General features: G+C 41.8%; 2 protein-coding genes across 2 annotated transcripts in view; both read right to left on the bottom strand.

Annotated features, from left to right (window-relative positions):
- The window catches only part of LOC135203623 (uncharacterized), a 99,219-nt gene that overhangs the window by 946 nt on the left and 80,056 nt on the right, over window positions 1-18,217 (bottom strand). The window lies entirely within an intron of this gene.
- LOC135203625 (serine/arginine repetitive matrix protein 5-like) overlaps window positions 1,421-18,217 on the bottom strand; it is an 18,182-nt gene continuing 1,385 nt past the window's right edge. The window contains exons 1-2 of the mRNA XM_064233460.1: window positions 2,304-18,217; window positions 1,421-1,653 (exon numbers count right to left, since the gene is read on the bottom strand). The exon at window positions 2,304-18,217 is cut by the window's right edge and continues 1,385 nt beyond it. Coding sequence (XP_064089530.1) covers window positions 10,906-13,176 — 2,271 coding nt within the window. The 5' untranslated portion in view covers window positions 13,177-18,217 and the 3' untranslated portion in view covers window positions 1,421-1,653; window positions 2,304-10,905. The remainder of the gene's footprint in view (window positions 1,654-2,303) is intronic.

Below are 18,217 nucleotides of genomic sequence, written 5' to 3' on the forward strand. Positions count from 1 at the left end.
TACTTCCACTTTCCTCAAGAAAAAAGAAGGAAAGGGTCCAGGACTGAGCTTTCCTTGAGGGAGAGCCAACTTTCATGATACATAGCTACACATCAGTCCTTCTGTCTAAAGACAGATTTGGCTGGAAGGTTGGTAATTTGGTAGACTAGGAAAGTGAGATCTTTCCTGCCTGACATCAAAAGCTTCCTTATTCTAGCTCAAGAATTTGGGGGCAGTTCACTCATCGTCACAATAGTCATGGCACCCTGCTGCATATACAGCCAAGATGTGACATGCAACATTGATATTATGCATATTATATCTATTCATAATCAGTGCAACATACTGAATAATTTCACCTCTTCTATGAAATATATTAAATTTTTAACACCTCTTGTATGAAATATATTAAATTGTTAAAAATCATTATTCAATTACATCATAATGATCCTAGTTAAGGTCAGGTTAGAGAAATACTGGTCAATGTACATTTCCAAAATAGTAAAATTTCTGGGGTACCTAAAAAAAAAGAAAAACTTTATTTTTTTTGCAAAACAGAATTACATTACACTACTTCACTTTTAGGAGGACTTCCAGAATATTAATAGGGAGATTAATGGAGTTTTATACTATCCTAAAATATGAGACTGAGAAGTCAAGTCATTCAAATAAATGTTTTTGTGTTAAATATGACTTGTATTTCCAGGTTGTTTAAATGGAGGAGCTCAGATTCGACCAGAGAATACTTTATCAACAAAGGAATTGATAACCCAATTGGAAACCACATATTCTTCTCTCCCTACTACTGATATGAACAGTGACCCAAGAATAGAAATGTGCTATTCGGAGTGGCTGGGAGGAGCAGATTCAGAAAAAGCAGTAAAGATGTTGCATACAAAATATAAAGCTGTGGAAGCATCAACAAATGCTCTAGGAATTAAGTGGTAGCTTTACTCATTATTTTTCTATTGAAATTTCTTGTATATATAGTTGTATGTATGTAATGTTTAAAAAAAAAATTAATATTTTGTAATATAACTCCATAATTATGACTTTTATTTTTGCCAGACTAATAGTATTAAGTACACTATTTGATGCTCTTGGTAAACACTGCCATTCCCACCTGATCTTAAGGCTTTGTATTAGTATGTTCAGTGTGGTCATAAAAGCTTACATGCAGACAGCATCTGACATTTTGTGATCAGCCTTCCAAGTCCTGACCAGACTCTTGATTCATTTCATAACAAACCTATTACTTTCCAAAAGCCTTATTGTGCATCCCATAAGCCTCCAGACATGCAGAGAAAAGTACTTCCAGTATTCTTAGTGCATCTCTTGGCAATTTAATAAGTATGTACAGAAAAAAATGCTTTAATACAGCCAATATAAACATTCAAGAAATCAGTAACTGAAGAACTTGACTTACTATTTCCAAGCACAGTCACCTTTTGTGGAAGGACGTGGTGGACAACTAGGACCTCCGCATTCTTCACCACTGACCTGTTCTTTGGATATTTCTTTTTTACCTTCATTAGCTCATTCTCTAAGAGTTTCTGAAGCTGCCTATTTATTACTTGGTTTTACTTTTTAGACATTACTCCAAACATGTGGGAGCCTTCTGCTGTAAGTAGTGCAACTCTATATTTAGGTGCACAATGAGGTGACCACTTCTGCCTGCAATGGAATACAGTGTCAACAACATTCAAATTACAGCAGCCATTGTGTTATGAAAAAGTAAATTAGTAGAGGAGATGCTGACTGGAATAAATGTGGACATTTATTAGCAAAGGTGGTTATTATTATTAATAGGGGTTAGTTTTTCCAGCAAAGGTGGTGAGATATATATATATGTACAGGGGTGACTCAAGTGGTCAGGTTACCCTACTTGTGGTAATCAACAAACATCATCATAATTTCACAATACCAATAGCAAAAAAGATGTTTGCTTGATTAAATTTTGTATCTACCTTGTACTTAATTATGTCTGAATTAGATCAATGCAGTATCTTGACAAAAGAAAATATCTTTAATAGAAATCAGTTTATTAAGTTGTTTATTCTGACCACTGAAATCCCAAGTTAGGAATTAATTTAATACTCAATCTTTCTCCCACTGACTTTTCTCTTCCCTTCAGAGCTGTGCATAAGTGCTATTAGTTGCTAACTCCATCAACCTTTGACTATAGGATAGGAAATGGCAAATAATTTGGCTTTGCTTTCATTGTTTCTCTGAATCATGCTCACTCTATGCACTGTATTGTATCACTATTCAATAATACATATTCAACAAGACTCAAGATGTGAATGTAGAGAACAAGATCTCACCAGTAGAGGGTGGTCAGTAGTAGTTTTGACGGCCAAAAGTTGAAGGTGACAAATAATCCATCTGCATGAGCATGATGATGGTAGGAATGTGGTAGTTAGTAGAGCTTGGTGTATCTACAAGTGCTATGGATGACCCTGATGACAGGACTGTGGAAGACTGTGCCGAGCTTGGCGTACTGACATGTACTGTGGATGATGTTAGAGCACTTGGTGTATCTTGAAACTGTTCAAGATGGGGACTGGAACAGAACTAGCATCTGAGAACACGAACTGACAGAAGTTTGGGCTCTGCAGGAAAGGCAGATGAGTCTCTGGCACTACAACATTTGGGATGCAGTAATACATGAGTCGCTGAAGCAGGTGAGGTTTAACAATATTTGGCGATGATGGTCAACCAGAAACAGAATTTATGTTTAGGGTTAATCCTGACCATTGAATGGGCAGGGTTATTGAAGTAACAACAGTTTCCAAGGAAGACCACAACACAAATACTATTTTACTGTTCTTAGACAATGTCTTCTTAACCCTTTCACCACCAAAGGACGTACCATAAGTCCACAAAAATCTCACCCTTCACTGCCATGGGACGAACATCCGCAGACATATAAGTTGAATAAAAATTTGCCATAAATCACTAATTAGCACCTCGAAGTTCCCTCACCGGTAGAACATAAACAAAGCCTTGCCACGCTTGCTGAGTGGCCGCCAGCCTTCCCCCACAAACAATCTTTCCCACAATTACTTTTTACACTTCGAAATCACCGTGTTGCCCTGCGATATCTTGGTACATTCGCGCTTCTAGCGCTGTTATTTGTTTATCGATTTTGCTGAAATTTTCAGAATTTGTTAATGAAAATTGTTCATTTCAGTCATTTCAAAATGCCAAAAGGAGTCTTGGAAAAGATTCCAAAGGGCAAAGTTGTGCGTAGTTTGAACTTTCCATCACCCAGAACCTCACGCCATGTTACCCCCTCTCGCCCAAAAACAAACACAAAAGACACCAACTTTGTTTCAAAGTTTATTAAATAAATACTCATGGATAAAGAATCTTAGCCCTCATAAATTACAAGCAGTTTGTGACACCATAACTGAAGATGATAGGGATGAAAGTGATAGCGAGGTGGAAGCTACAGCCGTCTAAAAAAAATCTTTTGCTATGCATAATTTTTGCTCACTAAGTAAAAATGACTTCTTCTAGGTGTGTTTCTTCAACGGTTTGCATACGTTTCCAAGGGCTTAGAGATAAGGTTATATATATCCTTGTATAGCTAAAGGATTGTAGAGTACGATGAAAAATATATGAAAACTGTAAGTGTAATAGTTTTGATGCTAAAGCTCTTTTTGTAAGACATAACAAAATTTTTTGTGGCATCTTTTTACATTTTTGATGACAATGTGAGAAAATCCATTCTTTTACCAACAAAACAAGACCAGAATGACTGATATAGCGTAAAAAGTGTGGAAGCTACAGCAGTCTTAAAAATAAATCTTGTGCTATGCGAAATTTTCGCTCACCTACTAAGTAAAAATATGACTTCTAGTAAGTGTGTTTCTTCGACAGTTTGCATACATTTCCAAGGGCTTAGAAATAAAGTTATATATTCCTTGTATAGCTAAAGAGTTGTAGAATACGATGAATGAAATATGAAAACTGTAAGTGTTGTAACCTTGGTGCTAGAGATCTTTTTGTAAGACAACAAATTTTTCGTGTTCGGCTACATTTACCTGATCCGCAATGACATTTCCAGACATCTTTTTAGACTTTTGATGACAGTATGACAAAGTTCAATCTATTACCAAAAAAAAACAGACTAGAACATAGCGTAAAAAATAAGGACGTGACAGCCCTCTAAAAAAAACTTTCACGCTCCGAAAAATGACAAATTTGTAACTAATTTGTATTTTTCATAACTTACAAACCTGAGGTCTTAACATTAGGATAAATACTCAGCGCCAGCTGGAAACCGATAAAGCTTAAAATAATTGTGTACGCAAGGGACTATTGGCATCTGTGCTTGGTCACGAGACATGTGGGGCCACCCACATAACCCTCATTAACTCGTGACCCCGTTAGTTATTCTTCCAACTCAGGTTAGTTGACAGTGGGGTGGTTAGAGGTGGGCCTTTGTATTTTAAGACCTAAGGTTTGTAAGTTATGAAAAATACAAATTAGTTACAAATTTGTCATTTGTTCATATACGAAACAAACCTTCGGTCTTAACATTAGGATAGACTTACTCTTGGTGGTAGGTAAGTACTATTAACCAACTGGGAGTTTGCCACCTTTGATCAGTTTTCTGAATACCAGAATTCTTGAAACAACTGACCAGTATTTCCGAATCTAAGACATATACGAATATCATAGTCAGACTTCTAGGTTTTTACACAATGTCATAGTTCACTGCGTCCGAGGAAGATAGAGAAGATCTGTTCCCCTAACAAACCAATTCATCCAGTCATGTAGGTTTGTTATCATTCCTCTCCCCCTTGCTAAAGAGAGGAATGTCCTGCTACTGATAGGTATCTTACTGATACAAACCCTAACAGTATGGCCACTTCACTCACCTGAACCTTGTCCATTCCAGCTTATGATGGTACTCTCTTCTTACTGCCCTAAGTAAAGGAGACAGAAATTTGAAAAGGAAAGAGGCCAGTTAACTCCTCCATTTCACATTCATACCATCATCGTAGACAAGATACCAACTGACCTGCCAGGGGTACTGGATGAGTTACACCTTTTGTTGAGCAGCCACCAAAGGACCCAAGGAAATTGAGTCCAAGGACCTCTGGGAAACCTTATATATATATATATACAGGAAATTGAACACAGACACCTCCTTAAAATTGCTCAATGTTGAGCTTCGATACAGTCACAAACCAACCGTCACGATCATTTTAACAGATATGTTCTTAAATGCCAGAAGGCACATATTCCTCTGATGACCTTCTCTTCTGTATAACCTCATTGGTACAGCTTGACAAACAAGCAGTAGGCTTGACCGATCGCCTCTGTTTGGCCTGTTCCTTTACGTCTACCGCCTTAATGTTCTAGGTGACGTAGTTCTTTCTTAACCACAGAGTACTTTGACAAGTCAAAGCCGGCCCTGCTGAAGGTCCCTCACACATACTCACACCGTACTGAGCATGACTAAGAAATGTATCTGTCATCATGACCTGTGCTGCATTGACTCATTATCCCGGATTCCGGAGCCAATTGGAACTGATGTTCCAAACTACTTTTGAGTCTACGTCAAAACCCTGGTTATTGAGTACTCCCACTCTACCAAGGTCAGAGGAAGACCCCCCATCCACGGTCAGTTTCCTGCAATGTGACTGATGTATGTGCCTGGTGCTAGTCCGTCAAGGCTACTCTGATACAGAGTATGTTTTCACTTATCAGATCGGAGTTCTTATGTGCCCCATCCAGTTTACTGCTCCTGATTCATCAGAAGATTAGTCAGTGTGAAGCGATATTCACACGCCCAATGTATATCACCATGCATGTAAACATGTAATTACAGAGATTCTTCCCTCTGTTCTGACCTCTCCAGATCATTGTCTACTGACCGAATGCCTTTAATGGACAGAAACGTCCACTATACAGGCAGTCACGGCCAAAGAGTCATTCTGTGTGTGAGCTAACGACCTTTGGAGTCGTGTTACGTCCGAGGTGACACTCTACACCCAAAAACTGAGAACTATTAGTTTGAAAGGGGATACTGGTCAACCTCCAGACCTTGAGATATTAATTCTACCTATCGGTGGCGCCTCTTCCCCACACGAACCTGGTAGCGACGATTGTGCTACGATAAACTTTATCAGTCACTCATCCTGAGTCCTCCTTAATTACTGGAACCCATCCTTCTGTCCGGGACATGGTGGAACAGGTAGAACCTAGAGTTTGCGTAACCTTCAGGTTGTTCCCAGTATCGCAAATGGAATCCTCAGGCTCCTCGAAGGGTGAAACCCGAGACAGCTATTACATGGTTTTTCCATTATACGAGTTCCTCTCTGGATGAGTGGTTTGTGCACTCATCTGCCAAGCCAGTGGTCCGAGGTCCTACTCCCATCTCGGCCAACGCGGAATCAGAGAACTTATTTTTGGTGATAGAAAATAATTTATCGATATAGTGCGGTTCGGATCCCACAATAAGCTGCAGGTCCCGTTGCTAGGTGATCAATTGGTTCCTAGCCACGTAAAAAATGATATTGTTATGATACAATAAAGTTTCATACATACTTACCTGGCAGATATATACATAGCTATCGACTCCGTCGTCCCCGACAGAAATTCAAATTTCGCGGCACTCGCTACAGGTAGGTCAGGTGATCTACCGCCCTGCTCTGGGTGGCAGGACTAGGAACCATTCCCGTTTTCTAATCAGATTTTCTCTTCCACCTGTCTCCTGCGGGGAGGCTGGGTGGGTCTTCAATCGTATATATCTGCCAGGTAAGTATGTATGAAACTTTATTGTATCATAACAATATCATTTTCATACATTCAACTTACCTGTCAGATATATACATAGCTGATTGACACCCTTTGGTGGAGGGCAAGAGACAGCTAACTTACTGACTAGACAGGTAAACAACATATGTTGTATGTATAAACAGACCTTGGTTCCTACCTTATTAGATGGAAGACTTCGTGGCTACTGCCCAGGAGTCTGCTTCACCTCAAGAGCCTTAGCGAGATAGTGATCTGTGGCCAAGAGTTCTTGCTGGTCTGTCGATGGGGTCTTATCCACTTACTCGACAGAGCCTAACTGGCATTTGTCAAGGGGTGCTAATCCGCTTATATGACAACACGCCTTCTTTAAGGAGCACACAACCGATCCCGATCACCCGATCCTAACCCGTGTTAGTTCTAAGATTGTTAAGAGTCATCCCCAAACTCTTAGCAAACAACCACAAACTCGAAAATCATACATACAAAATCAAACAAAAATTTTGTACCCTTCTAATAGTCAGCTGTCACTCGATTTCCTAATGAAGAGAAGTGAAGGCCGCCAGTGCGACATCTGACACTCCCATGCACAGGAAACACAAGAACACATCTGACAAGAGGGTTACGTACATATATTTAAGGATCGGTGCTCTCTCCTTTACCCAGAACCGTCTGTGCTGACACAAACGGACCTAGAGAAAAAAATTTCTCATACGTTACTCGCACGTCTTTTAAATAATGAGATGCAAATACTGAGTTGCATCTCCAATAGGTTGCGTCCAAAATATTTTTAAGTGACATATTTCTCTGGAACGCAATTGATGTCGCGATTGCCCTTACCTCATGAGCTCTTACTCTTAATAGATTAAAAGAGTCACCTGGGCAGTTCTTATGAGCCTCGGTAATTACACTTCTAACAAAGAAGGCCAAAGCATTTTTAGACATAGGTCTCTTGGGGTCTTTCACCGAGCACCATAGACCATGTTGTGAGCCTCCCAACTGCTTCTTTCTGTCCAGATAGAATTTCAGTGCTCTAACTGGACAAAGTGATCTTTCTATTTCTCTGCCTACTAGGCTAGTAAGTCCTTTCACCTCGAAACTCCTAGGCCAGGGATTCGAAGGGTTTTCGTTTTTGGCAAGAAAAAGAGTCTGGAATGAACAAATCGCAGAATCTTCTTTGAAGCCAACTCGTGACTCAAGGGCGTGCAACTCACTGACCCTTTTAGCCGTAGCCAGAGATAGCAGAAATATACACTTTCTAGTGATATCCCGGAATGAAGCCGTATGAGGTGGTTCGAACTTTTCCGAGGACAGAAATTTCAGAACCACATCTAAGTTCCAACTCGGAATCCTAGGTTCTACTGACTTCGACGTTTCAAAGGAGCGGATGAGATCGTGCAAATTTTTATTATTCGTCAAATCTAAGCCCCTGTTTCTAAAGACTGACGAAAGCATACTTCTGTATCCTTTAATTGTTGGTACAGAGAGATGTGACTTTTCCCTCAGGAAAAGAAGGAAATCCGCAATTTCGGTTACAGAGGTATTGGAAGAGGACAGCTTCTTCGACCTGCACCAGTTTCTGAAAACTTCCCACTTCGATTGGTACACTCGCCTAGTAGATGATCTGCGGGCTCTAGCAATTGCGCTTGCCGCCTTGCGAGAAAACCCTCTCGCTCTGACAAGTCTTTCGATAGTCGAAAGGCAGTCAGAGCAAGAGCGGGTAGATTTTGATGGTACCTCTCGAAGTGGGGTTGTTTGAGCAGATCTATCCTGTTTGGAAGAGATCTGGGGAAGTGCACTGTCCACTCCATCACCTCCATGAACCAAATTCGGGATGGCCAATATGGGGCTATCAGAGTCATTCTGGTTCCCTTCGAGGCCACAAACTTTCTGACTACTTCTCCCAGAATCTTGAATGGGGGAAAAGCGTACACGTCTAGTCCTGACCAGTCCAGGAGAAAGGCGTCTATTGCATACGCCCTGGGATCTTCCACCAGGGCGCAAAATGTATCTATTCTTTTAGAGAGAAACGTGGCGAATAGATCTATCTGCGGTTTCCCCCAAAGATACCAAAGGGTCTGACAGACTTCCGAGTGGAGGGTCCATTCTGTAGGAAGGACCTGGAACCTCCTGCTCAGTCTGTCCGCTCTCACGTTCCTCTCCCCTTGAACAAATCTCGTTAGAAGAATCACATTCCTTTGATTTGCCCAAATCAGCAGATCTCTTGCCAGTTCGTATAGGGCGAGAGAGTGAGTTCCTCCTTGTTTCTTGACATAAGCCAGAGCGGTCGTATTGTCGGAGTTTATCTGTATTACTTTGTCTCTGACTATCTGCTCGAAGCTCCTTAGCGCGAGGTGAATCGCAAAGAGCTCCTTGCAATTTATGTGCCATGACACCTGCTCTTCCGACCAGGTGCCTGACACTTCTTTGGACCCTAAAGTCGCACCCCAACCTGTCTCCAACGCGTCTGAGAACAATGTCAGGTTTGGGTTCCGTACTTCTAAGGATACTCCTTTGTTTTCTTCTAAGGGGGTCAACCACCACCCTAATTGTTGCTATACTTCTAATGAGATTGGAAACGTGTCCAAGAGCTGTCCTGTCTTCCAACTCCAACTGCTTCTCAGGAAGAACTGAAGCGGACGGAGATGTAGTCTTCCTAGAGGAAAGAACTGTTCGAGCGAGGAAAGGGTCCCCAGAAGGCTCAACCATTCCCTCACTGAAGTACGCTCTTTCTCTAAGAAGTTCAATACTGTGGCACAGCCTTTCCTTACTCTCTCTTGAGAAGGAAATACTCGAAAACCCCGAGAATCCATCTGAATCCCCAGATAGACTACGTTCTGGCTGGGGACCATCTGAGATTTCTCGAGGTTCACGATTAATCCTAATGTCTTTGTCAATTCCAGGATTGTTGACAGGTCCTCCAGACACTGCTTTTGAGACCTGGCCCTGATGAGCCAGTCGTCCAGGTATAGGGAGACGTTTATCCCTTTCATGTGAAGGTGTTTTGACACGTTTTTCATCAAGTCTGTAAAGACTTGGGGAGCCGTAGAAAGGCCGAAACACAGGGCCCTGAACTGATAGATCCTTCCCTCGAACATGAAACGAAGGTACTTCCTCGACGAATGGTGAATCGGGACGTGGAAATATGCGTCTTGAAGATCTAGGGACGCCATCCAATCTCCTTGACGGAGAGCTGCAAGTATTGAGGCAGACGTTTCCATGCTGAACTTCTGTTGTTGTACGAATTTGTTCAGCGAACTTACATCCAGTACCGGTCTCCATCCCCCCGAGGCTTTCGCTACGAGAAACAAGCGATTGTAAAACCCCGGGGAGCTTTGATCCAGTACCAGCTCTATTGCTCTTTTGTCCCACATCTGTTCCACCATTTGACGAAGAGTATCCATCAGAACAGGGTCCCTGTATCTGGCTGACAGTTCCCTCGGTGATGTTGTCAAGGGGGGCCTGTCCTTGAATGGGATATAATAACCCTTCTTGATTATTGACATTGACCAAGGATCGGATCCTATGTCTTCCCATGCTCCCGCAAAGAACTGTAACCTGGCTCCTACAGGTGTCTGGAGGAAAGATTTCTCATTTTCCCTTCTTAAAGGGACGGAAGGCAGATCTTCCACTTTTTTCCGTTGACTTTCTTCTGACGATGGATCTAGCCTGAGGGCCTCCTCGAAAGGGCTGCTGTTGTTGAGCTGGCCTAGAGGCTTTCTTTTCCTCACTGGCCACAGGTCTATTTTTCCTTGAGGATTGCCTTAAAAGATCTTGAGTGGCTTTCTCAGTTAGCGAATGGGCAATGTCTCTCACCAACTGAGAAGGAAATAAATGTTCAGAGAGGGGCGCATACAGCAAAGCGGATCTCTGCGAAGGCGAGACGGCCTTAGTGAGAAAGGCACTATGAACCGCTCTCTTCTTTAGTATTCCCGCACCGAAGAGGGAGCACACTTCCGCTGATCCATCTTGAACCGCCTTATCGATGCATGTAAGGATGCTATGTAAGGTTTCAGGGCTTAGTTGTTCTTTTCATGGACTTCTTAGCAATAACCCCAAGGGACCAATCTAGGAAGTTAAATACTTCTAAGGTATGAAAAAGTCCCTTGAGGAGATGGTCCATTTCCGAAAGGCCCCATGTTGCTTTCGCTGAATTTAAGGCATGTCTCTCGACGAGTCTACGAGACTGGAGAAGTCCGATTCAGCTGAAACGGGCAGAGACAATCCCATATTTTCTCCCGTTTCGTACCATATGCCTCTCCTACCCCTTAGTTTAGCGGGAGGCATGCAAAAGATCGTCCTTCCTAACTCCTTCTTTATCTTGATCCAGGAGTCAAGAGATTGTAAGGCCCTTTTCATGGATATGGCCGGCTTCATTTTCAGGAAAGATGAAGACTTGTGCGCCTTCGTACTTGAAAATAGAGAGCGCGGAGAAGGAGGAGCGGCTGGAGTCAATGCATCTCCATATTCTTCTAAGAGAAGAGCAGAAAGAACTTTGTAATTCGAAAGCCCTTCTCTGTTAGTAACTTCGTCCTCCGAGACGTCATCTAAATTAATAGGCTTGGAAGGAGAAGGCTCCCTTCCCTCCTCTGTCTCCTCTCTTGATTTCTTCCTTTCCGAAGAAGAAGCACTTCTATTAGGAGAGGGGCTAGGAGTAACTCTCTCCTTACGTTTATCATTAGGCGAGTCACGTATAACTGTTTTACGCCTGTTGGACTCCTGTCGGATATCAAGTTCTTCATGAGGAGAATGCGCCTGGCGTTTAGCAGGAGTATCTTGCTGAGAATACTCCTGGAGCCTGGTAGGAGTATCCTGTTTGGAATACTCCTGGTGCCTGACAGTCGTAACACTCTTCGAATACTCCTGCCGTCTGGTAGGCGCATCTCGCTCCAAATACTCCTGGCGCCTGTTAGGAGTATTAAGCTCAAAATACTCCTGGCACTTGGTAGGCACATCGCGCTTCAAATACTCCTGGCGCCTGGTAGGAGTAAAAAGTTTAGAATACTCCTGGCGCCTGGGAGGAGTATCAAGGTCACAGTACTCAAGGCGCCTGGAAGGAGTATCTCTTCCCGAATACTCCTGACCTATGGAAGGCGCATCTAGTTCCGAATACTCCTGTGGCTTGGTAGGAGTATCGCTCATGGAATGCGCCTTTCGAATGGCAAGTATATTGCGCTTAGCGGGCGCTTTACTCCTATCAGGAGTTATCTCTTCTCCAGTTGGCTCTTGTTGCTTGGATGAAGATCTGGGCCTAGAACGATCTACAGTAAAGTCAGGCTCTTTGCGCCTACTTGGCGCCTGGCTCCTAGTTGGCGCCAGACACTTGGCAGGAGTTACTTCCTTTCCCACGTCTCGCCTGCCTAACACACCGCTCCCCCCAGAGATGGCCGCTTGTGCGACAACTCCCCTGGAGGGTTCGTCGCGCCCGACAGGAGATCGGTATTTGGATCTCTTAATCAGAAGCCTGTCATCCTTTTTACGAGTAGGCTCTTTAGAAAGTACTCCTACCAAAGACGCTAATTGCTCCTGCACATTCATCAAAATTTTCCTGGTCGAAGGCTCATTCGAATCAGGAGAAGGAGATCTGGAAGGCGCTCGAGAGTCTTTTACATTCCAAGGATCTAACTCCTTTCTAGCTTTCTTGATTACCGAAGGCGCATCTTCTTCAGAGAAGCGCTTGGGGCTAGAATTGAGCTCAGGTTCTTTCCAATTCCTTTTCAGCGGACGTGAAAGCTTCCATTCCTTCCATCCTCTTCTCGGAGAAGGCGAACTAGATGATGAAAAGCACTCACGAAGGACGCTTTTCCTATAGCTGTCCCTGGCAGTCTGAGATGTATAAGATTCTGCCGAAGGGACGCCTGATCGTTGGGGATTCTCCACGACCCCCGTAAGGCTTTCGACTTTCCTTCTCCTCTGGGCCAGGGAGCTTGGAAGAGGTCTAGACCTGGAAGCGTCGCAGAGACGACCAGACGCCCCCTCCACTACACTGGGGACACTAACATCACTCGAGAAACCACATTCACTTCTCTTACCTTCCAATGCTTCCATTTTTTCTTGCATTTTTTGAAGGGAAGCTCTGAGTTCCGCCATTTCTGAGGCGGAATTAGAGGGATTAACTTGTGAACGGGCTGAAATAGAATGGGCATAATTATGAGAAGAAAAAGAAGCTACAGAACTATTAGACAATTTCCGGCTTTTGTAAGCCGCCTTCCTCTCTCTATCTTTCTCTAACTTCTTCAAGTAAGAAGTCAGATTCTTCCATTCTTGCGCACTTAATCTCTCACACTCGTTACACGTATTCTCAATTGAGCATTCAACCCTTCTACAACCACTGCATGTAGTGTGAGGATCTACCGAAGCTTTCGGAATCCTCACCTTACAGCCCTCATTCACACACACTCTGAAGCTAACACTAGAATCAGACATATTCACGAAAATCCAAAGCGAAGTCCAAAAAACAGTCCACGATAGCGAATGCCAAACAACGATCCAAGTACGTCACCAAAAATCAGTCGAAAGATGATCAAAAGCGTTGTGAAAAAAGAATTCCAGTCAGGAGGAAGTAACAACAATGTTGATACTACCGGCAACAGAGATAATCTGATTAGAAAACGGGAATGGTTCCTAGTCCTGCCACCCAGAGCAGGGCAGTAGATCACCTGACCTACCTGCAGCGAGTGCCGCGAAATTTGAATTTCTGTCGGGGACGACGGAGTCGATAGCTATGTATATATCTGACAGGTAAGTTGAATGTATGAAAATATCCAATCCTTCAGGCCAGCCCTCAGCCCTAGGAGAGCTATTAAACAGCTCAGTGTTTTTGTAAAAACTAAGATCCCAAACACAAAACATCTTATGCGGTGACCTGTTACAATATACGGGCATATGTTCAATATACTACCCTCCAAAGGGAAATCCTATTTTGCCAGGAACCATCATGGTGGTATTCTCAAGTAACCTAGCCCAGAATTGTACCCAACGTCACTTCACCCTACCTCACTTTTTGAAGAATGGGACACTCCCCACTTTCCCCTTCCAGATATGATGAGGTACTAATGCCTTGCTCTAGCCAACTGAAGCTCGAACCCTCTATGTTAGGTTCATGACTTCAATATATAAGCTAACTAGACCAGTATGGAAGAGACCCATTTGCAGATTCCAGGTTAACCCAGCCAACAACCACTTGGACTAGTCTAAGTAGGTATAGTCAATTAAGAATTGACTATCTTATTTTAAGTTGGCAAGACCAGGTTGACCCTGGCTTGGTTAGGTTAGGCTATGTTAACCCTTCCAATTAGGCTAGGACCCTGGTTTGGTTAGGTTAGGCTATGTTAACACTTCCAATTAGGCTAGGCTAACTCCTCCATCGCTTAGGGTAGATTAAGTCCATCCGAGATGTACACTTAACTAGGCTAGGCTAGTATAGACTAGCTTAATCTAGAAACTAAATTACTTAGGTTAGGGTAAAGCCGTTCAAGAAAGTTTGGGCTATCCACGCTAGGCTACAACCACAACCTTCTAGGCTGAGGTGGTAAAAGTGTTTCGAATGGGTAGCCTAGGCACTAGTCTATGCTCGGCTATACTTATAACCTTACTAATTCACCCAACCTAAAATAGTACGGTCATGTTCAAGCAACCAGATCATGTCAAGTCATCAACCCACTATTCGGCTAAGCTGACATGTATGCCGGAACCACCTAACCTATGAGTTAGGCTAAGAGGACCCAGCTAGGCTAAGAGGACCCAGCTAAGCTAAGAATTGTACCACTTAGACTAATCTAAGATAGTAAATGCAGGTTCGAAAGCCAAACCGCAACCATTAGTTGGTCCAAGCCAGCACAAGCATACCCAAACCAGTTAGTTCTGACAGTCTAAGCTAAGAACTACTACTCAGATTAACTAAGATAGTAGCAGTAGACTCACTGGCTGGAATAGGCTACGAATATAATCACTTGTTAGGCTAAAATGTATGACCCAATTATCCTGGCTATAGCATCTTAGGTTACAAGTGCCCTACTTAGGCTTGGCTACCTTAAGTGACGAAAGAAAGACATTCACCTCTTTCTTTCGACTTAAGTTCCCATTCGATTTCATTAAGAAGAATGGTTCTACAGTACTTTCAAAGGAATCAAGCTTTCAATTAACTTTAACTACTTGTAAGAGTCGAAGCGTTTGGTCAATATTCTTATAGGAAGAAACCAGCTTATACCAACAAGTACGTATATAAAACACGGGAATTCTCCTTACCTGTAAAGGTTTGAAGTTTTCTGGAGTCAACCCAAAGTATGCTACTTCCCATCATTCAGGCTGCATACGATTACTAAGAGGTATCCATATCCTTCCATCAAGCTGTGCATTTTACATGTTGTAAAATGGACTCTACATGACTAGAACAAGGTAATTCATACACTTTTGTATCCTTTTTCAAACCAAACACCATGTCAACCCCCAGGGGAAGCATGCTGGCAGGTGTCTCCATGCTCCCCGAAAAGTTATTGAATTGACTAATCAAATCAATCATCTCCTCATACGAAGCCTGAAACTCTTGGTTTTCTCTTCCCTCCAGTTCTGACGCACTGTGTTCAGCCACAGGAGACGTTAACTCACTCCTACCTGCTGACAAACGTCCGGGTGCATCATGGCCGTCCAACCATACCGCCGTGGCATCTTTGATCTTTAACCCTTAAACGCCGAAGGGGTATATTAAAAATTGTCTTCTGTGTGCTGGGGGGGGGGGGGGGTCTCGGAGTGAGTGCGGAAGCGGAAAAAATATTTTTTTCAAAAAATCACAGCGCGCTTAGTTTTCAAGATTAAGAGTTCATTTTTGGCTCCTTTTTTTGTCATTGCCTGAAGTTTAGTATGCAACCATCAGAAATGGAAAAAATTGTTATTATATATATAAATAATGCGATATATGATAGCGCGAAAACAAAATTTCATATATAATTGTATTCAAATCGCGCTATCCGCAAAACGGTTAAAGGTAACGAGTTCTTTTTTTTTCATTGTAATGTACACTAAATTGCAATCATTTTGGTATATAACACATTGAAAAACGATAAAAGCAACACAGAGAAAATATTATCACAAAATGATGCATGAATTCGTAACGCGCGGACATAAACAAATATTTTTTTCAAAAATTCACAATAAATCTAAATATTGTCCTAGAGACTTCCAATTTGTTTCAAAATGAAGACAAATGATTGAATATTACTATACTGTAAGAGTATTAGCTTACAATTGCAGTTTTCGACCATATCTGACGAGTTAAAGTTGACCGAATGTCGAATTTTTTTTATATGCAATTATTTCGGAAATTAGAAAAGCTATAACCTTACAATATTTTTAGTTTTATTCTACATGAAATTGTGCACATTTTCATATATAAAACTCTATGAAATGCCTAATATAAAATGGAGCAAATATTCCGAGAATGCGATGTACGCATTTCAGAGATTTGCGGCGGAGAATCCGCGCGCGGAGGGAAGGAAAGTTTTTTTTTTAAATTCACCATAAATCTAAATATTGTGCTAGAGACTTCGAATTTGTTTCAAAATGAAGATAAATGACTGAATATTAGTAGACTGTAAGAGTTTTAGCTTACAATTGCGTTTTTAGACCATTTCGGTAGAGTCAAAGTTGACCGAACGTGGTTTTTTTTCTATTGATCGTGATTTATATGCAAATATTTCGAAAATGAGAAAAGCTATAACCTTCAATTATTTTTTGTTGTATTCTACATGAAATTGCGCACATTTTCATATATAAAACTTTATGTAACGGCTAATTTAAAATGGTGCAAACATTACCACAATCGCACGTATGATTTTTTTGGAAGTTACCGCGCGGATGTAAGGAAAATGTTATTTTTTTTCATAAATTCACCATAAATCTAAATATTGAGCTAGAGACTTCCAATTTGTTGCAAATTGAAGGTAAATGATTGAATATTACTAGACTATAACAGTTTTAGCTTACAATTGCATTTTTCAACCATTTTGGTAGAGTCAAAGTTGACAGAAGGTTGAAAATTTGTCACTTAATATTTTTTATATGAAAATATTTCAAAACTGATAAAAGCTACAACCATGGGTTGTTTTTAGTTGTATTGTGCATGAAATTGCGCACATTTCCATATATAAAACTTTATGTAACGGCTAATTTAAAATGATGCAAACATTACCACAATCGTACGTATGATTTTTTTCGGAAGAGTTACCGCGCGGACGTAAGGAAAACGTTTTTTTTCATAAATTCACCATAAATCAAAATATTGTGGTAGAGACTTACAATTTGTTGCAAAATGAAGGTAAATGATTGAATATTTCTAAAATATAAGAGTTTTAGCTTACAGTTGCGTTTTTCGACCAGTAGGCCTGTAACTATTATTCTGCAAATTTTTAAAAAACTTTTTTTCGTCGACATACCATACGTCGGTTCGGCACCCGACAGACAATTTTCGTCGACGTTTAATACGTCCAATCAGCGTTAAAGGGTTAATGGCCACTGATGGTCCAATCCCGAATAGTCAGTAGGATTTGAGAAGGTATCTGTTTGCATGCATCATGGTCGTCCAACCATACGGCCTCGGCACCTTTGATCTTTAATGGCCGCTGATGGCTCGATCTTGAAAATATTATACTCAGTAGGATTTGAGAAGGTATCTGTTTGCAATCCTATATACAAATATGAGAGCAATTTTATCATATTTTATTACTCTGACATCTAGAGTCCATGGAAAACATTTGTAAAAGCATCGGCGTATGCATCAAGTTAAGCAACGGCATTGTAGTCTCTCTTAGACTCTTTGTAGTCACCACTGGCAACTCCACGTCGGCCGCTAGCCCAGTGACAGTCGACACTTTCGCTCGTTCGGACTCTTGTAAACGGCTTCGTCCAATTGCTTTGAGCTTACCAGCCACTGACTTCTTGATTTTCTTGCTGATTGGGCTGTGACAGTCCTGGTTCAAAGATGAAGAAGAATTTACTCTTCTCCTCTTGTCCCAAGGATCAGTCACGAAATCCCGTATCCTCCAACGCTTGACTGGTACACTCAGTGATGCCATCAAACTTAGCTATGACACCATCTGGAGAAGAAGACGAAGAGGAAAACGAATCATGCCTTTTCTTTTTGTCTTACTTAGCCATTTTCACCTCTAGATCCTGGTTATTCTTCATTACTGTGTACCAATGAGTCAGAATGCGTATTAGGTTCTAGAGGCAGCGAAGTACATCAAGAATCAGTAGGCTGTGATGTCATGACTACCGCCATTTGCAAGCGGTCTTGGCTATGACGTCAACACGCTTGATGGAAGTGTGAGGCTGTTTATGGTACTCTTGCAGCCAAGATCAAGAGACCCAACCTTCTGTGGCATTTCTACTTTACAAGGATGTGACAGTCCTGGCTTAAAGATGAAGAAATTATTCTTCTCCTCTTGGCACGAGGATCAGTCATGAAGTCCCT

Source organism: Macrobrachium nipponense, chromosome 36, assembly GCF_015104395.2.
Source record: "Macrobrachium nipponense isolate FS-2020 chromosome 36, ASM1510439v2, whole genome shotgun sequence".
NCBI lineage: Eukaryota > Metazoa > Arthropoda > Malacostraca > Decapoda > Palaemonidae > Macrobrachium > Macrobrachium nipponense.